Consider the following 26437-nt stretch of genomic DNA (forward strand, 5'->3'; position numbering starts at 1 on the left):
TTACCAAGATCAATCCAATCTGACCAATCACATGTCATATTTTGCCCACTAGGGCAGGGTGAAGTTGTAGTTGGTTGGGGCCTTGTTGTTGTTATTATTTCAGTTGTGGTTGAGGATGTAGTGATTGAAATAGTGGTTGACGGTGGCTGAGGCGTACTTGTTCCTGGGGTCGGAGAAGGTGTAGTGGTTGAAGTAGTAGTTGGTGGTGACTGGGTTGTAGTTGTTTCAGTGGTGGTGGAAGGTGTGGTGGTTGAAGTAGGAGTTGGTGGTGACTGGGTTGTAGTTGTTTCAGTGGTGGTGGAAGGTGTGGTTGTAGCTGTACTGATCTTTGGCGTTGTAGTAGAAACTGTGATAGGAGTTGTGGGTCCTCGACACATGCAACATTTGAACCGAACTTCATAGTCAAAACAGTCTCCTCGAAGTCCTTGTTGATCATTGTGGCATATGAGACCCACATTTTTGTTACAAGTCACAACTTGCCCCACCTCTGACAAGGTTAGATCTGGGTAAAGCACAGCTCTGCACTCGACTTCACTTGGATCAGAGCAAATGTGATGACCAGTAGAGTTAATTTTCTGGATGGACTCGTCTTCTCCACCACTAGGTCCTTGTGTGGGTTTACCAAGATCAATCCAATCTGACCAATCACATGTCATATTTTGCCCACTAGGGCAGGGTGAAGTTGTAGTTGGTTGGGGCCTTGTTGTTGTTATTATTTCAGTTGTGGTTGAGGATGTAGTGATTGAAATAGTGGTTGACGGTGGCTGAGGCGTACTTGTTTCTGGGGTCGGAGAAGGTGTAGTGGTTGAAGTAGTAGTTGGTGGTGACTGGGTTGTAGTTGTTTCAGTGGTGGTGGAAGGTGTGGTGGTTGAAGTAGGAGTTGGTGGTGATTGGGTTGTAGTTGTTTCAGTGGTGGTGGAAGGTGTGGTTGTAGCTGTACTGATCTTTGGCGTTGTAGTAGAAACTGTGATAGGAGTTGTGGGTCCTCGACACATGCAACATTTGAACCGTACTTCATAGTCAAAACAGTCTCCTCGAAGTCCTTGTTGATCATTGTGGCATATGAGACCCACATTTTTGTTACAAGTCACAACTTGCCCCACCTCTGACAAGGTTAGATCTGGGTAAAGAACAGCTCTGCACTCGACTTCACTTGGATCAGAGCAAATGTGATGACCAGTAGAGTTAATTTTCTGGATGGACTCGTCTTCTCCACCACTAGGTCCTTGTGTGGGTTTACCAAGATCAATCCAATCTGACCAATCACATGTCATATTTTGCCCACTAGGGCAGGGTGAAGTTGTAGTTGGTTGGGGCCTTGTTGTTGTTATTATTTCAGTTGTGGTTGAGGATGTAGTGATTGAAATAGTGGTTGACGGTGGCTGAGGCGTACTTGTTTCTGGGGTCGGAGAAGGTGTAGTGGTTGAAGTAGTAGTTGGTGGTGACTGGGTTGTAGTTGTTTCAGTGGTGGTGGAAGGTGTGGTGGTTGAAGTAGGAGTTGGTGGTGATTGGGTTGTAGTTGTTTCAGTGGTGGTGGAAGGTGTGGTGGTTGAAGTAGGAGTTGGTGGTGACTGGGTTGTAGTTGTTTCAGTGGTGGTGGAAGGTGTGGTTGTAGCTGTACTGATCTTTGGCGTTGTAGTAGAAACTGTGATAGGAGTTGTGGGTCCTCGACACATGCAACATTTGAACCGTACTTCATAGTCAAAACAGTCTCCTCGAAGTCCTTGTTGATCATTGTGGCATATGAGACCCACATTTTTGTTACAAGTCACAACTTGCCCCACCTCTGACAAGGTTAGATCTGGGTAAAGAACAGCTCTGCACTCGACTTCACTTGGATCAGAGCAAATGTGATGACCAGTAGAGTTAATTTTCTGGATGGACTCGTCTTCTCCACCACTAGGTCCTTGTGTGGGTTTACCAAGATCAATCCAATCTGACCAATCACATGTCATATTTTGCCCACTAGGGCAGGGTGAAGTTGTAGTTGGTTGGGGCCTTGTTGTTGTTATTATTTCAGTTGTGGTTGAGGATGTAGTGATTGAAATAGTGGTTGACGGTGGCTGAGGCGTACTTGTTTCTGGGGTCGGAGAAGGTGTAGTGGTTGAAGTAGTAGTTGGTGGTGACTGGGTTGTAGTTGTTTCAGTGGTGGTGGAAGGTGTGGTGGTTGAAGTAGGAGTTGGTGGTGATTGGGTTGTAGTTGTTTCAGTGGTGGTGGAAGGTGTGGTTGTAGCTGTACTGATCTTTGGCGTTGTAGTAGAAACTGTGATAGGAGTTGTGGGTCCTCGACACATGCAACATTTGAACCGAACTTCATAGTCAAAACAGTCTCCTCGAAGTCCTTGTTGATCATTGTGGCATATGAGACCCACATTTTTGTTACAAGTCACAACTTGCCCCACCTCTGACAAGGTTAGATCTGGGTAAAGCACAGCTCTGCACTCGACTTCACTTGGATCAGAGCAAATGTGATGACCAGTAGAGTTAATTTTCTGGATGGACTCGTCTTCTCCACCACTAGGTCCTTGTGTGGGTTTACCAAGATCAATCCAATCTGACCAATCACATGTCATATTTTGCCCACTAGGGCAGGGTGAAGTTGTAGTTGGTTGGGGCCTTGTTGTTGTTATTATTTCAGTTGTGGTTGAGGATGTAGTGATTGAAATAGTGGTTGACGGTGGCTGAGGCGTACTTGTTTCTGGGGTCGGAGAAGGTGTAGTGGTTGAAGTAGGAGTTGGTGGTGATTGGGTTGTAGTTGTTTCAGTGGTGGTGGAAGGTGTGGTGGTTGAAGTAGGAGTTGGTGGTGATTGGGTTGTAGTTGTTTCAGTGGTGGTGGAAGGTGTGGTTGTAGCTGTACTGATCTTTGGCGTTGTAGTAGAAACTGTGATAGGAGTTGTGGGTCCTCGACACATGCAACATTTGAACCGTACTTCATAGTCAAAACAGTCTCCTCGAAGTCCTTGTTGATCATTGTGGCATATGAGACCCACATTTTTGTTACAAGTCACAACTTGCCCCACCTCTGACAAGGTTAGATCTGGGTAAAGAACAGCTCTGCACTCGACTTCACTTGGATCAGAGCAAATGTGATGACCAGTAGAGTTAATTTTCTGGATGGACTCGTCTTCTCCACCACTAGGTCCTTGTGTGGGTTTACCAAGATCAATCCAATCTGACCAATCACATGTCATATTTTGCCCACTAGGGCAGGGTGAAGTTGTAGTTGGTTGGGGCCTTGTTGTTGTTATTATTTCAGTTGTGGTTGAGGATGTAGTGATTGAAATAGTGGTTGACGGTGGCTGAGGCGTACTTGTTTCTGTGGTCGGAGAAGGTGTAGTGGTTGAAGTAGTAGTTGGTTCAGTCGGGGTGGAAGGTGTGGTGGTTGAAGTAGGAGTTGGTGGTGATTGGGTTGTAGTTGTTTCAGTGGTGGTGGAAGGTGTGGTGGTTGAAGTAGGAGTTGGTGGTGACTGGGTTGTAGTTGTTTCAGTGGTGGTGGAAGGTGTGGTTGTAGCTGTACTGATCTTTGGCGTTGTAGTAGAAACTGTGATAGGAGTTGTGGGTCCTCGACACATGCAACATTTGAACCGTACTTCATAGTCAAAACAGTCTCCTCGAAGTCCTTGTTGATCATTGTGGCATATGAGACCCACATTTTTGTTACAAGTCACAACTTGCCCCACCTCTGACAAGGTTAGATCTGGGTAAAGCACAGCTCTGCACTCGACTTCACTTGGATCAGAGCAAATGTGATGACCAGTAGAGTTAATTTTCTGGATGGACTCGTCTTCTCCACCACTAGGTCCTTGTGTGGGTTTACCAAGATCAATCCAATCTGACCAATCACATGTCATATTTTGCCCACTAGGGCAGGGTGAAGTTGTAGTTGGTTGGGGCCTTGTTGTTGTTATTATTTCAGTTGTGGTTGAGGATGTAGTGATTGAAATAGTGGTTGACGGTGGCTGAGGCGTACTTGTTTCTGCGGTCGGAGAAGGTGTAGTGGTTGAAGTAGTAGTTGGTGGTGACTGGGTTGTAGTTGTTTCAGTGGTGGTGGAAGGTGTGGTGGTTGAAGTAGGAGTTGGTGGTGATTGGGTTGTAGTTGTTTCAGTGGTGGTGGAAGGTGTGGTGGTTGAAGTAGGAGTTGGTGGTGACTGGGTTGTAGTTGTTTCAGTGGTGGTGGAAGGTGTGGTTGTAGCTGTACTGATCTTTGGCGTTGTAGTAGAAACTGTGATAGGAGTTGTGGGTCCTCGACACATGCAACATTTGAACCGTACTTCATAGTCAAAACAGTCTCCTCGAAGTCCTTGTTGATCATTGTGGCATATGAGACCCACATTTTTGTTACAAGTCACAACTTGCCCCACCTCTGACAAGGTTAGATCTGGGTAAAGAACAGCTCTGCACTCGACTTCACTTGGATCAGAGCAAATGTGATGACCAGTAGAGTTAATTTTCTGGATGGACTCGTCTTCTCCACCACTAGGTCCTTGTGTGGGTTTACCAAGATCAATCCAATCTGACCAATCACATGTCATATTTTGCCCACTAGGGCAGGGTGAAGTTGTAGTTGGTTGGGGCCTTGTTGTTGTTATTATTTCAGTTGTGGTTGAGGATGTAGTGATTGAAATAGTGGTTGACGGTGGCTGAGGCGTACTTGTTTCTGCGGTCGGAGAAGGTGTAGTGGTTGAAGTAGTAGTTGGTGGTGACTGGGTTGTAGTTGTTTCAGTGGTGGTGGAAGGTGTGGTGGTTGAAGTAGGAGTTGGTGGTGATTGGGTTGTAGTTGTTTCAGTGGTGGTGGAAGGTGTGGTGGTTGAAGTAGGAGTTGGTGGTGACTGGGTTGTAGTTGTTTCAGTGGTGGTGGAAGGTGTGGTTGTAGCTGTACTGATCTTTGGCGTTGTAGTAGAAACTGTGATAGGAGTTGTGGGTCCTCGACACATGCAACATTTGAACCGTACTTCATAGTCAAAACAGTCTCCTCGAAGTCCTTGTTGATCATTGTGGCATATGAGACCCACATTTTTGTTACAAGTCACAACTTGCCCCACCTCTGACAAGGTTAGATCTGGGTAAAGAACAGCTCTGCACTCGACTTCACTTGGATCAGAGCAAATGTGATGACCAGTAGAGTTAATTTTCTGGATGGACTCGTCTTCTCCACCACTAGGTCCTTGTGTGGGTTTACCAAGATCAATCCAATCTGACCAATCACATGTCATATTTTGCCCACTAGGGCAGGGTGAAGTTGTAGTTGGTTGGGGCCTTGTTGTTGTTATTATTTCAGTTGTGGTTGAGGATGTAGTGATTGAAATAGTGGTTGACGGTGGCTGAGGCGTACTTGTTTCTGGGGTCGGAGAAGGTGTAGTGGTTGAAGTAGTAGTTGGTGGTGACTGGGTTGTAGTTGTTTCAGTGGTGGTGGGTGTTGGGTAGTTGTTTCAGTGTGGTGGTGAAGGTGGTTGTAGCTGTACTGATCTTTGGCGTTGTAGTAGAAACTGTGATAGGAGTTGTGGGTCCTCGACACATGCAACATTTGAACCGAACTTCATAGTCAAAACAGTCTCCTCGAAGTCCTTGTTGATCATTGTGGCATATGAGACCCACTTTTTTGTTACAAGTCACAACTTGCCCCACCTCTGACAAGGTTAGATCTGGGTAAAGCACAGCTCTGCACTCGACTTCACTTGGATCAGAGCAAATGTGATGACCAGTAGAGTTAATTTTCTGGATGGACTCGTCTTCTCCACCACTAGGTCCTTGTGTGGGTTTACCAAGATCAATCCAATCTGACCAATCACATGTCATATTTTGCCCACTAGGGCAGGGTGAAGTTGTAGTTGGTTGGGGCCTTGTTGTTGTTATTATTTCAGTTGTGGTTGAGGATGTAGTGATTGAAATAGTGGTTGACGGTGGCTGAGGCGTACTTGTTTCTGGGGTCGGAGAAGGTGTAGTGGTTGAAGTAGGAGTTGGTGGTGATTGGGTTGTAGTTGTTTCAGTGGTGGTGGAAGGTGTGGTGGTTGAAGTAGGAGTTGGTGGGGATTGGGTTGTAGTTGTTTCAGTGGTGGTGGAAGGTGTGGTTGTAGCTGTACTGATCTTTGGCGTTGTAGTAGAAACTGTGATAGGAGTTGTGGGTCCTCGACACATGCAACATTTGAACCGTACTTCATAGTCAAAACAGTCTCCTCGAAGTCCTTGTTGATCATTGTGGCATATGAGACCCACATTTTTGTTACAAGTCACAACTTGCCCCACCTCTGACAAGGTTAGATCTGGGTAAAGAACAGCTCTGCACTCGACTTCACTTGGATCAGAGCAAATGTGATGACCAGTAGAGTTAATTTTCTGGATGGACTCGTCTTCTCCACCACTAGGTCCTTGTGTGGGTTTACCAAGATCAATCCAATCTGACCAATCACATGTCATATTTTGCCCACTAGGGCAAGGTGAAGTTGTAGTTGGTTGGGGCCTTGTTGTTGTTATTATTTCAGTTGTGGTTGAGGATGTAGTGATTGAAATAGTGGTTGACGGTGGCTGAGGCGTACTTGTTTCTGTGGTCGGAGAAGGTGTAGTGGTTGAAGTAGTAGTTGGTTCAGTCGGGGTAGAAGGTGTGGTGGTTGAAGTAGGAGTTGGTGGTGATTGGGTTGTAGTTGTTTCAGTGGTGGTGGAAGGTGTGGTGGTTGAAGTAGGAGTTGGTGGTGACTGGGTTGTAGTTGTTTCAGTGGTGGTGGAAGGTGTGGTTGTAGCTGTACTGATCTTTGGCGTTGTAGTAGAAACTGTGATAGGAGTTGTGGGTCCTCGACACATGCAACATTTGAACCGTACTTCATAGTCAAAACAGTCTCCTCGAAGTCCTTGTTGATCATTGTGGCATATGAGACCCACATTTTTGTTACAAGTCACAACTTGCCCCACCTCTGACAAGGTTAGATCTGGGTAAAGCACAGCTCTGCACTCGACTTCACTTGGATCAGAGCAAATGTGATGACCAGTAGAGTTAATTTTCTGGATGGACTCGTCTTCTCCACCACTAGGTCCTTGTGTGGGTTTACCAAGATCAATCCAATCTGACCAATCACATGTCATATTTTGCCCACTAGGGCAGGGTGAAGTTGTAGTTGGTTGGGGCTTTGTTGTTGTTATTATTTCAGTTGTGGTTGAGGATGTAGTGATTGAAATAGTGGTTGACGGTGGCTGAGGCGTACTTGTTTCTGCGGTCGGAGAAGGTGTAGTGGTTGAAGTAGTAGTTGGTGGTGAATGGGTTGTAGTTGTTTCAGTGGTGGTGGAAGGTGTGGTGGTTGAAGTAGGAGTTGGTGGTGATTGGGTTGTAGTTGTTTCAGTGGTGGTGGAAGGTGTGGTGGTTGAAGTAGGAGTTGGTGGTGACTGGGTTGTAGTTGTTTCAGTGGTGGTGGAAGGTGTGGTTGTAGCTGTACTGATCTTTGGCGTTGTAGTAGAAACTGTGATAGGAGTTGTGGGTCCTCGACACATGCAACATTTGAACCGTACTTCATAGTCAAAACAGTCTCCTCGAAGTCCTTGTTGATCATTGTGGCATATGAGACCCACATTTTTGTTACAAGTCACAACTTGCCCCACCTCTGACAAGGTTAGATCTGGGTAAAGCACAGCTCTGCACTCGACTTCACTTGGATCAGAGCAAATGTGATGACCAGTAGAGTTAATTTTCTGGATGGACTCGTCTTCTCCACCACTAGGTCCTTGTGTGGGTTTACCAAGATCAATCCAATCTGACCAATCACATGTCATATTTTGCCCACTAGGGCAGGGTGAAGTTGTAGTTGGTTGGGGCCTTGTTGTTGTTATTATTTCAGTTGTGGTTGAGGATGTAGTGATTGAAATAGTGGTTGACGGTGGCTGAGGCGTACTTGTTTCTGCGGTCGGAGAAGGTGTAGTGGTTGAAGTAGTAGTTGGTGGTGACTGGGTTGTAGTTGTTTCAGTGGTGGTGGAAGGTGTGGTGGTTGAAGTAGGAGTTGGTGGTGATTGGGTTGTAGTTGTTTCAGTGGTGGTGGAAGGTGTGGTGGTTGAAGTAGGAGTTGGTGGTGACTGGGTTGTAGTTGTTTCAGTGGTGGTGGAAGGTGTGGTTGTAGCTGTACTGATCTTTGGCGTTGTAGTAGAAACTGTGATAGGAGTTGTGGGTCCTCGACACATGCAACATTTGAACCGTACTTCATAGTCAAAACAGTCTCCTCGAAGTCCTTGTTGATCATTGTGGCATATGAGACCCACATTTTTGTTACAAGTCACAACTTGCCCCATCTCTGACAAGGTTAGATCTGGGTAAAGCACAGCTCTGCACTCGACTTCACTTGGATCAGAGCAAATGTGATGACCAGTAGAGTTAATTTTCTGGATGGACTCGTCTTCTCCACCACTAGGTCCTTGTGTGGGTTTACCAAGATCAATCCAATCTGACCAATCACATGTCATATTTTGCCCACTAGGGCAAGGTGAAGTTGTAGTTGGTTGGGGCCTTGTTGTTATTATTTCAGTTGTGGTTGAGGATGTAGTGATTGAAATAGTGGTTGACGGTGGCTGAGGCGTACTTGTTTCTGCGGTCGGAGAAGGTGTAGTGGTTGAAGTAGTAGTTGGTTCAGTCGGGGTGGAAGGTGTGGTGGTTGAAGTAGGAGTTGGTGGTGACTGGGTTGTAGTTGTCTCAGTGGTGGTGGAAGGTGTGGTGGTTGAAGTAGGAGTTGGTGGTGATTGGGTTGTAGTTGTTTCAGTCGTCGTGGAAGGTGTGGTGGTTGAAGTAGGAGTTGGTGGTGACTGGGTTGTAGTTGTTTCAGTGGTGGTGGAAGGTGTGGTGGTTGAAGTAGGAGTTGGTGGTGATTGGGTTGTAGTTGTTTCAGTGGTGGTGGAAGGTGTGGTGGTTGAAGTAGGAGTTGGTGGTGACTGGGTTGTAGTTGTTTCAGTGGTGGTGGAAGGTGTGGTTGTAGCTGTACTGATCTTTGGCGTTGTAGTAGAAACTGTGATAGGAGTTGTGGGTCCTCGACACATGCAACATTTGAACCGTACTTCATAGTCAAAACAGTCTCCTCGAAGTCCTTGTTGATCATTGTGGCATATGAGACCCACATTTTTGTTACAAGTCACAACTTGCCCCACCTCTGACAAGGTTAGATCTGGGTAAAGAACAGCTCTGCACTCGACTTCACTTGGATCAGAGCAAATGTGATGACCAGTAGAGTTAATTTTCTGGATGGACTCGTCTTCTCCACCACTAGGTCCTTGTGTGGGTTTACCAAGATCAATCCAATCTGACCAATCACATGTCATATTTTGCCCACTAGGGCAAGGTGAAGTTGTAGTTGGTTGGGGCCTTGTTGTTGTTATTATTTCAGTTGTGGTTGAGGATGTAGTGATTGAAATAGTGGTTGACGGTGGCTGAGGCGTACTTGTTTCTGCGGTCGGAGAAGGTGTAGTGGTTGAAGTAGTAGTTGGTTCAGTCGGGGTGGAAGGTGTGGTGGTTGAAGTAGGAGTTGGTGGTGACTGGGTTGTAGTTGTCTCAGTGGTGGTGGAAGGTGTGGTGGTTGAAGTAGGAGTTGGTGGTGATTGGGTTGTAGTTGTTTCAGTCGTCGTGGAAGGTGTGGTGGTTGAAGTAGGAGTTGGTGGTGACTGGGTTGTAGTTGTTTCAGTGGTGGTGGAAGGTGTGGTGGTTGAAGTAGGAGTTGGTGGTGATTGGGTTGTAGTTGTTTCAGTGGTGGTGGAAGGTGTGGTGGTTGAAGTAGGAGTTGGTGGTGACTGGGTTGTAGTTGTTTCAGTGGTGGTGGAAGGTGTGGTTGTAGCTGTACTGATCTTTGGCGTTGTAGTAGAAACTGTGATAGGAGTTGTGGGTCCTCGACACATGCAACATTTGAACCGTACTTCATAGTCAAAACAGTCTCCTCGAAGTCCTTGTTGATCATTGTGGCATATGAGACCCACTTTTTTGTTACAAGTCACAACTTGCCCCACCTCTGACAAGGTTAGATCTGGGTAAAGAACAGCTCTGCACTCGACTTCACTTGGATCAGAGCAAATGTGATGACCAGTAGAGTTAATTTTCTGGATGGACTCGTCTTCTCCACCACTAGGTCCTTGTGTGGGTTTACCAAGATCAATCCAATCTGACCAATCACATGTCATATTTTGCCCACTAGGGCAAGGTGAAGTTGTAGTTGGTTGGGGCCTTGTTGTTGTTATTATTTCAGTTGTGGTTGAGGATGTAGTGATTGAAATAGTGGTTGACGGTGGCTGAGGCGTACTTGTTTCTGCGGTCGGAGAAGGTGTAGTGGTTGAAGTAGTAGTTGGTTCAGTCGGGGTGGAAGGTGTGGTGGTTGAAGTAGGAGTTGGTGGTGACTGGGTTGTAGTTGTCTCAGTGGTGGTGGAAGGTGTGGTGGTTGAAGTAGGAGTTGGTGGTGATTGGGTTGTAGTTGTTTCAGTCGTCGTGGAAGGTGTGGTGGTTGAAGTAGGAGTTGGTGGTGACTGGGTTGTAGTTGTTTCAGTGGTGGTGGAAGGTGTGGTGGTTGAAGTAGGAGTTGGTGGTGATTGGGTTGTAGTTGTTTCAGTGGTGGTGGAAGGTGTGGTGGTTGAAGTAGGAGTTGGTGGTGACTGGGTTGTAGTTGTTTCAGTGGTGGTGGAAGGTGTGGTTGTAGCTGTACTGATCTTTGGCGTTGTAGTAGAAACTGTGATAGGAGTTGTGGGTCCTCGACACATGCAACATTTGAACCGTACTTCATAGTCAAAACAGTCTCCTCGAAGTCCTTGTTGATCATTGTGGCATATGAGACCCACTTTTTTGTTACAAGTCACAACTTGCCCCACCTCTGACAAGGTTAGATCTGGGTAAAGAACAGCTCTGCACTCGACTTCACTTGGATCAGAGCAAATGTGATGACCAGTAGAGTTAATTTTCTGGATGGACTCGTCTTCTCCACCACTAGGTCCTTGTGTGGGTTTACCAAGATCAATCCAATCTGACCAATCACATGTCATATTTTGCCCACTAGGGCAAGGTGAAGTTGTAGTTGGTTGGGGCCTTGTTGTTGTTATTATTTCAGTTGTGGTTGAGGATGTAGTGATTGAAATAGTGGTTGACGGTGGCTGAGGCGTACTTGTTTCTGCGGTCGGAGAAGGTGTAGTGGTTGAAGTAGTAGTTGGTTCAGTCGGGGTGGAAGGTGTGGTGGTTGAAGTAGGAGTTGGTGGTGACTGGGTTGTAGTTGTCTCAGTGGTGGTGGAAGGTGTGGTGGTTGAACTTGTACTTGTTTTAGTTGGCAGCATTGTTGTAGTAGTATCAGTTGGAGTTGGTGTTGTGTTGCATTGCATTGTTTTGCAACACTTCACTCTTATCTCGTAATCCACACATATGGGAGGCTCTTGTAAATTGTTTTTACACACAAACCCTATTTCTTTGTCACATATCACTTTTTGCCCTATGTCTTCTAATGGAACCCCTGGGTAATACACTGCCTGACACTCTATTGCTACTGGTTTGTCACAAATGTCATATCCTTTCTGGATGATGCTTATGATGGTTTCATTATCTCCACCTCCAGGACCATAATGAGGGTAGTCTGTATTTATCCATTTTGACCAGGAGCAAACTGTTTCCAGGCAAGGTGTTTCAGGATAATGTGTTGTTGTGGACATTGTTGGTAATTTTGTAGGAGGCACTGACGATGGAGTAGGTTTTGTTGGGCATGCGCTATAGTCACAACACAACACTCTGATTTGATAGTTATAACACAAGCGCAGTGGCATTGACTGGTCTTCATTTTTGCACGTCAGCCCATTAGCAAGGTTACATTGTACCACTTGTCCCACGTTCTCAATTGAAACATTTGGGAATTTCTCAGCCCTGCACTCAATCTGGCTTGGGTTATCACAAATCTTGTGTCCTGCTGCTCTAATGTTTTCGAAAGTTTCATTGTCCCCTCCTTGGGTTCCCAATGTGGGGAAGCTGGTATCATACCATGGTGACCATTCACAAGGACTGCAGGTGACTGTAACAGACAGTGTGGACACATATAATATCGACATTGGTTATGTGATAAATTACACAATTGAAAATGTCTTTAGTATCTAAAAGGAAATCCTCCACAAACCTGGTGTGGTTGATGTAAAAACAAAGGTTGTTGTTGACTGGGTTGCTGTAGTGGTGGTAGGCATATGAGTTGTTGGTGTAGGTACTGGACACGGGTATGAACTCTTGTCAATGGTACCATTCTTCCCACATACTGCCGTGATACAGTTTCCATGTCCATCTGTTGTGTTATAGATGGTTTCTCCAGGGAGATATTTAATTCCCTTATATGTGCAAGTGCAGGCTGTCAAAAGAGGGCATGTATTATTGAAATATTAAGCTAACTTGACCAAGTATGTATTTTTAGAACCCACAATCTGTCCATATCCTGTATACCTTGGGCATCGTACTGGCATGTGATGGTCATCGAACTGCACATACTTCAAGAGAAAAAAACATGATGTCAGTTTTTACCTCTTTCATTTCATTTGAACCTGCCACAAATTTATATTACCTTGATTGAAACATGAAAGACCTACCATGTATGACAGTTTTCTGTTGTTGGCACTTTTTCACCATTATCATAGTGTCTCCCTTCATTATCATAGCAGCCACACTCTTCTTTAGAAACACATGTCATTGTATCCTCATCAAAGTATGGTTGAGAAGGAGGACATTTTGGATAGCAACCTAATAAAAAAACAAACACTTGTTCATACACTGAAAATACTTTAAATCCAACTGTTCTGTAGATAAGGCCAAGTTCTAAAAAGACAAATATTGTACCTTCTAATGGAGGTATTTGGATGGAGCAGCTGCCTGAGGGGTTCCTGCAGGTTTTCATACAAGGAGATCCACAGGGCATATAATGCCATTCACATTCACCGGGGGGATTGTAGTAATCGCAGAAGACAGCTGAAAAAGATTATATATTCAGTATAGGCATGTTCATATGAGCTTGTTGAGAATGTGTGCTTGTGTGTGCATGTTTATTCAATGATCTTGTCAATTACATGTAATCTGAAAACTGAATACTCAGATGCTGTAAGGCCGGAGGCCAAGATCAAGGCAACACAGGGAGAAGTTAGTCAGCTATCAGAACTACAGTCCCATGAAAAATGCCCCCTTCCTGATTTCTTACTTTTTTGCTTATTTCTCACACTCAGCTATTCAAGATCATCAATCTAATTTTAATATTACAAAACGATAACCCAAGAAAATATAAAATACAGTTTTTAAATGACAATTTCATTTAATAAGGGAAAAAGCTATCCAAACCTACCTGGTCCTATGTGAAAAAGTAATTGCCCCTCCTTGTTAAATCATGAACTAACTGTTATAAGCCTTTTTTTTTTTAGAAAGCTGAGTTCAATTTCACTATCCACACCCAGGCCTGATCACTGCCGGACCAGCTGAATCAAAAATAACTGTGAAATTCCTCACACTGAGGAAGACGTTGTCGAAACCGTTCTGTGTGTTTTCAGCGCCGACGCAGTTTGCAATAAAAGACAATGAGAAGGACACTAGTGCTGCTGTCTTTCTCCTTTTTCTTTAAGTGCAATTTTTGGCCGTGAACCTCTTCAGTTTGTCCCTGAAAGTTTTTTTGGAGAGTGCGTGTTTTCCTTTGTTTTGAACAGAGAAGACTACATAAATACACACATTGTAACATGTAGCCTATATGATAATCCATCGATCCACCGATTGATTATACAAGGCTTCGTTGAAAACAAGTGCACAGGCTCAGGAAAACAATTAATTAATTCAGACTAAATATAATTTTTTATGGAAAAGCAATACTTATATTCTGCAACCGTCTAAACGCCCCGTGTGTGTATTATTTTTGAAAAAAATAAACATTGTCCATTCAACCTTTAACTATCTTCTCTACATGGATGACATCAAGCTGCGGGATATTCACTCACTGATCCACACCACCACAATCTACAGCAATGATACTGGAATGTCCTTTGGACTATAGACGTCTGGGTGGATGCTCTCCAGGCTAAAAATGTTTCTTGTGGTTACTTACGACAGATTTTTGGGGTTCTCCACTGCACACAGACACCTGCTTGATTACAGGATTCAGCGTAGGCGGCCACAGCAGTACAGAAACACTCACAGTCTCCTCCAGTGTCACAAGCACATGAGTCAAAGACACATGCTTCATAGAATGGACTTGGATCCACCTGTGGTGAATGATGATATTGGATGATGATATTGGACAGAAAATATTTTCAATTCATAGAATATATATATAGTGTATATATGTATTTAACCACAACTTACAGTAGAGTGGCATGCAGAGAAGACTTTGCTCTGTATGATGCTGCACTGTTTCTGGGCCCATGACTGTCTGTATGGGTTGTTGGTGCAGGGGTTAACAATGCTGTTAGCATCAGGGCAGCTTGGTAAGTCTTTCCAGCTGTTACCAAACACCAGCGGGCTGACCACCACAGCGTTGCACCTCGTGGTGAAGTCATTATTTGCATTGTCATCATAGCTGCCACATAGTCCGCACACATGACCCTGAAAATGTAGAATTGAATATATCATGTGGTTAAACTTCAATATCAAAACTTCTCACTTTTTTTCACATGCAAACCAAAACCTTACTTTACACACTCCAGCATTACCTTATATTTTGGGCTGAGCTTGATAAACAAACTGGTCTTCCTGTCCCACATGAGAATGAGCCCATTGTTCGCTTCAATTACCAGGTAATTACCCATGGTAATGTAACGAAATGGGACTGTTTCCTCATTTCCACCTGAGAGCAGCTGGTGGCCTCCCTCTTTTAGAACCAGCTGTGCACTCTGGGTAAAGGAAGACATCCATTGTGAGTCATAAACAGCACCACATAAACAACAAACCAACGCTGTGTCAGGGATTTTAAACAGATTTCAGATTTCAGTTTCATCTTGACTGTTTACCCCCAAGAAGATCTTGATGGTCTTGGAGCAAGTGGTTCCTGTTGTTCCACATGGAACGTTCTCCGTGATCACTCTGAAGGTTCCATTATTCTGAGCACTGCCACAGTAGTCCTGAGGAACACACACACACAGAAATATTAGTATTTACACAAAAACACTGTCCAAGCCAAAGTATTGAATTGATAGAGATAGAGAAAACTTTATTTCAGTTTCTACATTAGCCTACACCAGTGTTTTTCAACTCTGGGGTCAGGACCCCACGTGGGGTCGGCTGGAATTCAAATGGGGTCGCCTGAAATGTCTAGTAGGCCTAATTGCTAAAAAAAAATTCAGATAAAAATATTCTTTTAACTAATCATTATTCTTTAAAAATTATTATTAAAAACACCACACACAATCTTAAAGAACTACATTTGCTACTTCCACTTTGTCGAATATAAATTGTGTTCAAATAAAATGCAGCATATAAAAATATCTGAGCTTGAGTGTCTTGATTGACGGCCGTGGTCACGTGACTGCACGTGATCGCTGGGGTCGCCAGAAAATTGTGATGTCAAAATGGGGTCATGAGCCAAAAAAGGTTGGGAACCACTGGCCTACACCATCAGAGCTAACATAAATTCATAAAAACATACTTGGAGATATCATAATGCTATAAATATAGAAATAAATAAAACAGAACACACAAATTCCCGGTTCAATTTTCTTCAGCAGCCGAATAGCAGAGGGAACAAATTATTGGAGTACGTACTGAGTAAAGTTGAATAAACTTTATTAATCCCGAAGAAAATTGTGCTAAATTCCATGTATAGCAAAAAGGGAAGTTTCTCAAAGAGCCGACCTGTTCCAACTGCCAATCATGATTTTAGAAAATGAAAATTATATCAGGAACATACTGTAGATTTTGGTACAGAATCAAAGGGATGAAATAGCCTATTGGCTGCATCCAGGAAGAGACTGACACTCAATGTGCACAACATCCCAAGATCCTCTACAGAGAAGTTACTGTGTTTCAGGCGACAGGACCAATGGTATGATATGATTCACACTTCTGGTCTTCTAAGTGGGCATAGTCATAATTGCTTTTTTTATTTTTTTTTTAGGTCAAACCAGATTCATTTGAGCTTGTTTTTATCTGCTAGCTTAATAGATGATCAACCCAGTACAAGGTCATATCAGTGAAATAATCTGTTTTGCCTCCAAATAGCCTGACGATTATAACAGCAGAGAAATACTAGTTTTATCTCAGTTTTAATTATGTAATTCATAGTTTCACATCAAGTCCCATCAAACTTGGACATTTGGCAAGTGTCATCAGCTGCAGTGCAACCAAAACCATCAGAGGAAAGAGATGTTGTGATAATGTGAATGTGTGTTGCTGAGACAGAAGCAGGTCACAAACAATTTTCTCCAGATCTGTGGCTCTGAGAACATGTCATGTTAATGTCACACTGAAAGATCAGTGGCTCGTGAAATATGACAGTTTATTTCCATATGGGCCAAAAGAGTCTGTGATAACCTCTGATCTTGTTCACCTCTCCCATTGGAATAAATAGACTCAGACTTGCTGCTGGTGGGGAGGCAGGTAAAACATTATACATCCTCATATCCATGACAGATATGAACTATCTTGTTGCTCTACTATACCCAAACCTTTTGCAGGAAGTTTGTGATGTGGGTTTGACTACCGGTATTTTGAATTGCTTTCTGGTTTTATTGCAGACTCATTCTTCAGTTTTGTGTGAAAGTGCAATTCACTTCCATTTTTCTGTTCTCCAGCTAATTCTTTGCACATCCATTCCATACCTGAGCGAGGATGTATTCACAGCTGCCATCAAAGGTGAAGCGCGTCTGATCAAAAGTTGTGTAGTGTCCATCTCCATATACGGAGCAGGTTCTGTCACACTCATTGGTGGTGCAGTTCCATTTTCTGTCTTTACATGTGCTGTAGATAGATACAGATTTGATGGACATAGTCTTTAGACAGTCTAAATTATATTTAGTATTTGAAAAACTTTTTGTTTGTAGCTACATGTCAATCACAAATGGGGCTGTAATTATTAATTATTCATATTTTGCTTGTGCTTTACTCACCATGTGTTGCAATCCACTCTGGTGCTCTCTCCAGGCTGATAGAAGATGCCATTGTGAACACAGGGACAGGCCTCCGGCTCGATGCAGCCTCCTTTACCATCGGACACCTTTCCACTTGGACACATACAGCCAGAGACACACCCAGTGCTCACCTGAAGAACAGGTCAAATTTATAATTCACAATCACAGGTTTCATGTACTACTTCAGCCAAGATGATTAATATGAGTCATATAAAATCAGTTTTTGCATGTGAATCTTTATGTTGGAGAGGTGGTTACTCACACAGGCCATTTCTAATGTGCTGCAGCTCTTGTCACACTCGATTCCTTTTGCAGCAGGGCCATTAGCAGAGCAGTTGAAGAACTCCATGGGAGGAACACAAGTGGCTGCAAAAACACACATATGAAATTGCTTCACAGAATTTTCTAACATCGCCCTCTAGTGACAGGACACACTACAGGAAAACATATATAGACCTTTTCAGAGAGTATAAACAAATACAGGTGTTACCAAGGATACTAATTAAGGCTCCATTCCATTTAGTGTACCAGAGCGTTTTCTAATGAGCCACACCTGTCTTTGTTTATACTCTCTGAAAAGGTCTATACAGAAGTTAGAGAAAACAAAAATCTTTATTAGCTCTTTTTAATTTATTTTGGTTTCATAACCTCCAAAGGGTTAAATTAGGATGTTTCTGCTGCTACTTGTTCATAATGAAGGGCTAGATAGTAATATTAAACTTGTTATTACACAGACAGACACACACGTATATATATGTATATAACCTAAGGACAATTAAGAGTTTCAAGTCCTGTTCATGTTCAGGAAGCTGGAGAGCCTACATAGTCACAGGGGCTTAGGGATCAGACCCAGAACCATCTTGTCATTAGGGGGCAGTGCTAACCAACCTTACCACTGTGCCATCCACAGATGAAACCACGCTCCCTGGTTAGTTGTCTGAGTTATCTGAACTACTAGGAAATGATGTGGCGCTTACTTATAGACCACTACTTCTCTGTCTGGTAACTTACCTGACTGCTCATTGAACTCTCCAATGCAGACCATTTTGCCCTCTTTGCATTTGCTGGTGAAAAAACACAAAAAGATATATAGATATTGTTTACACTGATCAGCTGCAACATTAAAACATACTACTACTACTACTACTACTACTACTACTACTACTACTACTACTGGCAGCTGACTGGTTTACATCCATGGCCTGTCCTTAGAGTTAATTCTGCACTGTTTGTAAACTGAAACTTGAAACTTAATATGTAGTTTCAGCTAAATGGTTTAACTAGTCAAACAATACACAGCCACAATATTCAATCCGATCACCTGTTTTAATGTCTTTACTAACTGACTTATCAATTTATAACTGTGGTTCTACCACACTGTTTAAATACATCAAATATTCAATTAGTCAAAATAAGTCCAAATACCTAACCAAATCAAATTGTTCGGACACAGGGATGACATTCAGTCTGTTTAGAAACGTATAAAACGCTTGTTCCTGTATAAGTTTAAATATTTGATGCAATACTTAATTTTTCATACCACACGATGCCGTCCTTGTTGACAACCTGTCCAGGAGGAATCACAGAGCCTTTGTCATAGCAGGGACAAGCCTTAGCAGGGACACAGCTCCCAGATTCATCCAGAAAGGTTCCCTCTGCACAGACACAACCATCAATCGGTGGGAAAGAGAAGTGGCAGCTTAGATCTTCGGTGCTGAGGCAGTGGCAGGTGCGGCCATTGGACGTGATGTTGTAGGAGTAGACCATGCTTCTTGGGCAGGAGCTGGAGTATTTCCCTGAGGAGGTCACAAGATCACAGAGTCAGTGAGAAACAATGTCTGTGATACCATACCATACGCACAACACACTTCTGTGGGACCGGTCCTCACTACTCACCACAGATGGTCTTCCTCCAGTCGCTGATCTGGATTCCTGCAGCTGCGCAGGCGTGGACGTATGAGGAGACTGCAGCACACATGCAGTCCTCACTCTTCTCACAGTTACAGCTGTCGTACATGCAGTTCTACAAGAAAACATAATGCAGAAACAGCAGTGTGAGATCATGTCGCGTGGGAAATCTGTGGGCTGGTGTAGCTGTGACACTCACCTCTCTGTAAGAGTCAGGGCTGATCTCTGAGTGACAGGGGGCAAACACGCCCTGGGGATCACTCAACTTGGAGCACCAGTGCTGGGCAAACCTCTCTGTTGGAAACACACAAGGACCAACATCAGTCACTGTGAAAAGCCCACGGTGTTAACACAATGTGAATGAGCTAGACCTACCATTTTCCAGACTGAGACTGCAGGGGTTCTCAAAGTTGCTCTTAACATCTGCACAACCGCCCTGTGTCTTCCAGCTGTTGACAAAACCAGCTGCTGTGGCTTCTGGAACACCACTGAGCTTGAGGAAGTCATCCGCCTGGTTATTGTTGAAGTTCCCGCACAGACCTGCAGGTAGATGGCGCACAATGTTAATGAAGTTGTCTCAGCATGAGCCGTATCCCCTCCAAGGAGAGAAGATTATCCAAAGTTTATTTGCAGAACCTCGTACACTCACGATTACTCCAAAAAGGATGAGCTGAAGTTCAATGGGACATTTTTACATATCAGTCCAATTAACGTACCACTGGTCTTGTCCTTGTAATCAGTGGCCACTCTGATGTAGAGCTGCATGATGGGCTGCAGCTGCACCTCCAGCAGAACTCCCACTGATGTCTGGACCAGCAGGTAAAAAGAAGACCCTCTGAAGGCGGAGATCCCAGCTGCAGGTGAAAACAGAGTGTATCAGATGGAGAGGACTAGACAGGATGAAACATTACTACTACGACTTCTCATTATAATCAATTTTAACTATAAAGTGCCTTTCATTGTACACTAATGCATAGGCTACTATCTGTAGGCCTGCGTGTTAAGAACCGGGTCTGGTACCATCAACATGGTGAAACATTAACTGCAACACTGAATTAGAAAGCAGCAGCACCACATGTTCAGGTTCATAGAGAATAATAACATTCACCTTCTGAATTGACTCCTTTCATTTCAAAAAATAAGATACTTAGTGATACTCATGATGGTTTTCAAATGCAATTTTTCACATACCCCCCTTGTCAAAATGAAAATGTTGAGGAGATAAATGACAGAGAAGTTAAAGTAAAAGACACTCAAAACTCATAACCGGAAAAGCTAGACTGTTAAATAGGAAAATATACAAAGGTGTAAGTCAGAGGTGGAGTGGGGTGTCTCTTACCAGCAGAAAATGGTAACTGAGCATAGATGCCATTTACAAACACCTTGCCATCAGACTGGATGGTAATCACCTTTATAAGAGAGGACACAAGATGATGTTGAAATCTTAACTGTAACTGTGTAGATACAATATTGACAGTGATGGATTTATGTAACTTTATTAATTCAACAGCACATTGAAACAGCAGTCGGCCACTGAAGGAGCTGCCTAAGGACCTTACATGGAAATAGTTTTTTTATTGGACATGTTCTTCGTTTCCCTCCAACAGTAAAACAAAATAATACTGAACAGACAAAATGGGCACAGATGAATTAATCTAATATCTTCAAGAACATGTTCAATAATAAAGCTCTATTAAGGTCTGAGAGTATCATACTTACATTAGCTCCTCCAGACAGAGCCAAGGTGACAGATTTGAGGCAGGTCTCACTCTCGGTAAGTCCACACTGCACCAGCTCTCCCTGGACCACAAACTTGAATCCGGCAGAGTCCTGAACACACAGACACAAAACGGTTACAACTGCACACAATACCAGTGGCATAAGTGGATGTATGTATAAGAAACGCTAACTAGTAGTTGGTGGTAATCATATTTGAAGTAGCAGTGACATTTGTAGAGGTAGAAAAAGTGCTTTTCTTTCAATAACAGCTGTGTGTAGCAGTGTTGTGTATTTGTTACCACTGCAGGTTATGTGTGTATGTTTGTGTGACAGACTTTACCTTTGCCAGAACATAGGAGCAATCGCCATGAAAGGTGTAGAACTTTCCATCAAAGGTGTTGACGTGAGCTCCGCCCTCCACAGAGCAGGTTCCTGGACAGTTCCCCTCTGTGCATGTCCACTGACCGCTCTCACACACACTGTCAGCACACACACACAGACCACAGAAAGCCGTTTTACACATTTGTAACCATTTACATACTTGGTAACATCTGCATGACCAGTGACCACATCTGCAAAAGCTATTTTGTGTGCTGTTTGATGCTGCGATAACACACAGATTGTATCGTACCATTTTTTGCAGTTGCTGCTGTATGACTCTCCGTGTGTGTAGATCTTGTTGTTGTAGCTGCAGGAGCATTGGCTCGGAGGAACACAACCTTTTCCATTCATATCATCCAGCACCATGCCTGAAAGAGATCAGAGTACTTTGTTATTAAAGTCAGTGGGACTGAAATATCTGACCACAACAGTTAGTCGACCATTATTTTGACAATGTCTCTGAATACCCTCGAGGTGCTGCGGTGTTTTTGCCTTCTATGTGTGTGTATGAATGTTATTATTATAATCTTTACTAATATTTTTTGTAATTTTTATTTTTAAATGTATTTGTGTTTGTATATCCCTATTTGTTTTGAACTGGCATGTTTATCTGTGTGAGCAGGTGCGTCATGTGTAAAAACATCTATGTTGTGTGATATGTGCAGATATATGCACTGTGTGTAAGGATTGTACTTGGGTTGTTTTATTTGTTTGTTTTGTTTTCATATCTACTCATTCATTTATTATTTGATTCCCTGATGGTTGTGGAGAAAATGTTCATGTTCTCCAAAAACCAATAAAACTATCTGGGGATATCTGGGGGACGGGGAAGTGTGTGTGCGCGTGTGTGCATGTGTGCCACTTTGCTGTACCTTCAGGACAGAAGCATCCATCAATACAGTGATTGTCGCAGGTGTGGCTGGCCTCTGGGTTGGAGCAGGTGTCAGTGCAGGGACTTCCACACTCTCTGTACTCCATTTTGTCAGGACAGGACTTCCCTGTGAAAACACCACAACTTCACTTACATAACTTGTCAGATAACATTCATTCACATAAATGGTATGCAGCATGGGCTGTATACCATTGACTTCATGTTATGGATGATAATTGTAAATTACACAAAGCACATGACATTAGGTGTTTCGTAAGCAGGTAAAACAAGTAAAGCTTCATCAATAGAGCTTCTCTGATACCAGGGTTACCAGGTGCTGTGGAGTCTGAAAATGTAAGATAATTTATTTAAATGGTTTTAAAACAACAGGGCCCTCACGTGTTACACGAAAGTGCAGTTGTTATTACGAGAGGAGGGTGATTCCAGATGGTGGGGGTCACAGCTACGATTAATCTCGACCTAGGGATCGCAAGAAGTCACTGGTCGGTCGACCTCAGTGACCTCCCTGTACTCAGTGGACACTGGATACAATAGCTCTGGTACATCAGCGGGGACCAAACTCAGAGGAATTTCAAAATGAATTTGCCACTCTGGACTTTAAGTTACTCCTGGGCCTTTCCCACTACACAGTTACAGCTCTACTCAGCTCGACTCGGTTCGGTTCAGGTCCTTTTCCATTACAGAGGAGTTCCTCCTCAACGTGGACGAGGTTGTTATATCGGTGCCAACGAGAGGTGGCGCCAACGGGCGCGTCGTCTCGATCTCTTTTTTCACTCGTCTGCATGGACCACAGTGTGGTTTTCCACAGAGCAGTCATTTAACTCAGGTGAGAGAACAACAACAGTCTCAGTCAGTACAGATCAGTCCGGTGTGATTTTAAAATCAACAGGTTTGATTCTCATGTCGGACGTCGGGCTTGCGACTCTTCCAGTGATGGCACTCTGGCCAATCAGTGGGCAGCAGTCGGTTGACGTCACGTTGTAAAACAAAACACGAGGGGAAGAACATTATTACTCATTTTGAATTCAAAGAAAAGAAACTATGTACTAGAGTCGACCTTTATATTTTATTAGGGAAATTAGTAGTAGTAGTTAGAGCCGTGGCGAGTCGAGCTGAGTGGAAAAGGGCCATGAGTCAAATTTCAGGAGCTCTTTGATCAATTATGTGAGTAGGGACTTCCCTTTCTCCATTAAATGTAAGGAAAAATATGAAACTAACTGAAAATACTTTATGAAACTGTTTCACTTTGTCACACGTTCATAATTTGGTCTCTTTGAGCACATTTTGAGTAAGAGGGAACATGTACTTGGCAACGTCTACTCACAGCAGAGCTCCTTGGTCCTCCAGTTGAGGGGTTTGCCACCAGCGTGGACGCATTGTCTGGAGAACTCGGACACTGTGTTGCACAGGCAGAAGGCATCTGTGCCACTGCTCTTGCCACAGTGGCAGAAGTCTGCAATACAGGCAGAGGTGAAGGCCTCGACGTCCAGCAGGCTGTGACAGCTGTTGAAGGCTGGCCCTGTGAGGATCTGCTCACACAGAGGTTTCTGCAGAACAGAAGTACAGACAGACAGATGGACGGACAGACAGGAGAGGAGGCAATTCATTTGTCAGGCCAAGCTATGATGGAGCATGATTCAACATGACTGCTTTATAATCAAAAAGGATATGAAATTGCATTTCCCATGCAGTTTATGTACGTGTATTGAATTCCCCCAGGAGTTATACTGTGAGCCATGCAGTTATATGACATTACTGCAGTCCCATAATAATTAAGTCAGCCTCACCACTTCATTGCAGCTTGGCTCTGATTCTGGTGTGTAGTCGGAGCAGCTCTCAGTGGGGCCATCCATTTTCCAGAAGCTGGCAAAATCCATGGGGGAAAGTTCCACACCTGTTGGGATAGTATCAGAGACAGAGGTTAGTTCTGTAGTTGTGCTCATACTGACTAACCTGCTGATGGGGGTCTAGGTGTACCATGACTGTAGAACTCGTTGCGAAGCCGGACACCATTAAAGTCGCCACAGAGACCACAGGTTTGGTTCTTGTACTTTGAGTCTAGCTCCACCTGAGAGGACAAAACAACATGTATAGGGAATAGTATATACACATAAAAATACATAAATATGTGCACATAACACATTGTCATATGACCCCACCAGGAAAGAGTCCTCCTCATTCCAGATGGCAACCAATCCCAGGTTTGCTTTGACTTTGATGTAGGTGACGGTTTTCTCGATGAACACTCCAGCTTGATTATACGGCAAAACAGCTCTGAAAAAATAAACCATGTCCCATTATTGTAGCCACAATGGTCTCTGATATATTTGTAACTTTATTAATAGAGCTGTAAGTTTTCTATATATCTTCCTATATGTTCAAAAAATACAAACATATATATCCAAAATATATATGAAACCAACTAGAAATTGACACAATTGCATATTTATAGCTACATATTTTTCTAGCCTGTACACATGTATCCATATATTTATACGATAAGATATACAAACAGATGTATGTAAAATAAATGAGATGATATAATTTTCATATGTGTGCTGTATAAGCACATAGATGGTTGCAACATGTCATCATATGGACATATTTTCAATAAATGTGCATAAGCACATTTTTACTATGAGTCTTTAATGTTTGTTATGAATGTAGGCTACATCTTTATATATCCAGATGATGTGTGTATGTGATAACATATATCTCCATATAGGTGACCTATAATGCCACATCACTCTTAATACGGGGATTTATATGTCATATATAAGACTTTTCTGCATGGGTTAAGACTGTGCTGTTTTACTGATGATCAATTCAAACATGCAAGACGTCTTGAAAGATCGCAAAACACAAAGACATTTTTGTCTTCAGTGCAATTAAGTTAGGTTTATCTGTGTGGCAAATCATAATACAGCTACATTATGTCAAGGCACAGTAGGTCTGCCTCGACCAGTCTCGACCCTCTCTTAACCACAATACAGACGTATACGCTATGTCCCTATCAAGAGTGCTGTTGCCATGTGTAACTTATATTACTATCAACTATGTCTGGATATATGAAGATATATATTTAAAGCATGAATAAAACCCAAAGTAAAATTTGGCATTGTGTATATACATATTTTTTATAATGTAATGTGACAATGAATAATGTGATTTATTCTTGATAAGTTAAGTGTATATCTTCTCAAAACTGGGACTCTGAATGTAATCATTGCACCTGGTCGAAGGTGATTATTGAAATAGGAATAAAAAGATTTTTACATTACATTTTGGGTCTCAGACTTTTGGAACTTCATCATGCTCATATTATCAGCATATTGACAGGCTTTGGATGTATATTTATATAACATGTGTAAAATATAAGCAGAAATAATTAAACAGAAACTAGACACATATGTTAACATTTGACATTATTCCAATTTTAAATAGGTTTCACATACAATCTTTACATGTATGATTTTATTTCATATATGCCATGTATAGAAATCCAGTATATGTTCATATCTTACATTTGCAAGTGGGTAAATATAATCAACATGTTCCATTAAATCTGATTGTAACAGGTCTATGGACTTTAGAGTCAACTTACGGTTTGCCATCGATGACCACCGAGCCCTTAGAAAGTTCCACAACGGAACCCTCCAGCTTCATTAAGATGGTTTTGATGGTGGGGTGGCCGTCAGCCTCCTGTCTCCTGATCTGGATGTTGAAGTCACTGTAACTGCTCCTGCACGAGGAGGTCAGGACATAGTTGCAGGTGGAGTGCAACTGGTAGACATCCCCATCAAAGGTCTTGAAGTGGAAGTTACCCCATGTGCTGCAAACCTGGCCATTGTGGATGGGATTTACTCCTGCAGAGACAAAATAAGGCTGTGATGCCACAAAAGTGACTGTAGTTTACAAATGAATCAATAATCACACAGTTTAACAAGCTCACCTGTTATTTTCTCAGGAATCTGAGACTTGGAGTTCACAGCAAACGTTGCCTCTGTAAAAAGAAATAACAATTATTTGTGAAGTGATAAATAAACCACATTGTAATACAATAAGCATCAACTTTGCTGCAGCACATTTCATTAGTTTTTTGCTGCCCAATACAATGAGTGTAAAGTACCGCTGAGCAAAGTAGCTGCGATGGCAGACAGGGTCAGCCATAGCGGCCACTTGTTTGCCATAGCCATTTGCTTCTTCGCTGGAACAATGAGGGAGATGGGAGGGAGGCCCAATTCTTTATACCAGGGGGCAAGGTCTTAGTGCAGCAGGTGAGGGAGTGGCATTTGCATGGCTTCACGGATTTGTGACTGCTGGTCCTGCCCTATGTTTTGTGTGTCTTTCCATGCTTCACTGTGCTTCATACACCTGATGTTATAGATGAGGTTACTGATTAAAATAATGTTCACCTCACTTCTGTGAAAACTGGTACTTATGGAGTCATTGTCCTGTCCACAAATATGGACAGGACAATGACTA

General features: G+C 43.1%; 1 protein-coding gene across 1 annotated transcript in view; it reads right to left on the reverse strand.

Moving 5' to 3' along the window:
- The window catches only part of LOC146990041 (mucin-5AC-like), a 38293-nt gene extending 12145 nt beyond the window's left edge, over nucleotides 1-26148 (reverse strand). Inside the window, exons 1-41 of the mRNA XM_085768000.1 lie at nucleotides 26082-26148; nucleotides 25905-25955; nucleotides 25557-25818; nucleotides 24112-24226; nucleotides 23930-24020; nucleotides 23740-23846; nucleotides 23277-23499; nucleotides 21933-22058; nucleotides 21311-21428; nucleotides 21020-21158; nucleotides 20680-20790; nucleotides 20300-20369; nucleotides 19677-19814; nucleotides 19336-19500; nucleotides 19160-19254; nucleotides 18949-19075; nucleotides 18593-18848; nucleotides 18064-18116; nucleotides 17315-17418; nucleotides 17032-17183; nucleotides 16744-16882; nucleotides 14938-15048; nucleotides 14641-14820; nucleotides 14294-14533; nucleotides 14037-14193; nucleotides 12794-12922; nucleotides 12547-12697; nucleotides 12404-12447; nucleotides 12087-12311; nucleotides 11100-11990; nucleotides 10472-10640; nucleotides 9560-10174; nucleotides 8580-8806; nucleotides 7194-8018; nucleotides 6518-6734; nucleotides 5835-6079; nucleotides 4706-5242; nucleotides 3311-4132; nucleotides 2746-2851; nucleotides 1447-2235; nucleotides 211-939 (exon numbers count right to left, since the gene is read on the reverse strand). Coding sequence (XP_085624126.1) covers nucleotides 211-939; nucleotides 1447-2235; nucleotides 2746-2851; nucleotides 3311-4132; nucleotides 4706-5242; nucleotides 5835-6079; nucleotides 6518-6734; nucleotides 7194-8018; nucleotides 8580-8806; nucleotides 9560-10174; nucleotides 10472-10640; nucleotides 11100-11990; nucleotides 12087-12311; nucleotides 12404-12447; nucleotides 12547-12697; nucleotides 12794-12922; nucleotides 14037-14193; nucleotides 14294-14533; nucleotides 14641-14820; nucleotides 14938-15048; nucleotides 16744-16882; nucleotides 17032-17183; nucleotides 17315-17418; nucleotides 18064-18116; nucleotides 18593-18848; nucleotides 18949-19075; nucleotides 19160-19254; nucleotides 19336-19500; nucleotides 19677-19814; nucleotides 20300-20369; nucleotides 20680-20790; nucleotides 21020-21158; nucleotides 21311-21428; nucleotides 21933-22058; nucleotides 23277-23499; nucleotides 23740-23846; nucleotides 23930-24020; nucleotides 24112-24226; nucleotides 25557-25818; nucleotides 25905-25955; nucleotides 26082-26148 — 10118 coding nt within the window. The remainder of the gene's footprint in view (nucleotides 1-210; nucleotides 940-1446; nucleotides 2236-2745; nucleotides 2852-3310; nucleotides 4133-4705; nucleotides 5243-5834; nucleotides 6080-6517; nucleotides 6735-7193; nucleotides 8019-8579; nucleotides 8807-9559; nucleotides 10175-10471; nucleotides 10641-11099; nucleotides 11991-12086; nucleotides 12312-12403; nucleotides 12448-12546; nucleotides 12698-12793; nucleotides 12923-14036; nucleotides 14194-14293; nucleotides 14534-14640; nucleotides 14821-14937; nucleotides 15049-16743; nucleotides 16883-17031; nucleotides 17184-17314; nucleotides 17419-18063; nucleotides 18117-18592; nucleotides 18849-18948; nucleotides 19076-19159; nucleotides 19255-19335; nucleotides 19501-19676; nucleotides 19815-20299; nucleotides 20370-20679; nucleotides 20791-21019; nucleotides 21159-21310; nucleotides 21429-21932; nucleotides 22059-23276; nucleotides 23500-23739; nucleotides 23847-23929; nucleotides 24021-24111; nucleotides 24227-25556; nucleotides 25819-25904; nucleotides 25956-26081) is intronic.
- Nucleotides 26149-26437: the final 289 nt, after the last annotated feature.

This window comes from Trachurus japonicus, chromosome 3 (assembly GCF_045865225.1).
Source record: "Trachurus japonicus isolate A0001 chromosome 3, Traja_1.0".
Taxonomy (NCBI): Eukaryota; Metazoa; Chordata; class Actinopteri; order Carangiformes; family Carangidae; genus Trachurus; species Trachurus japonicus.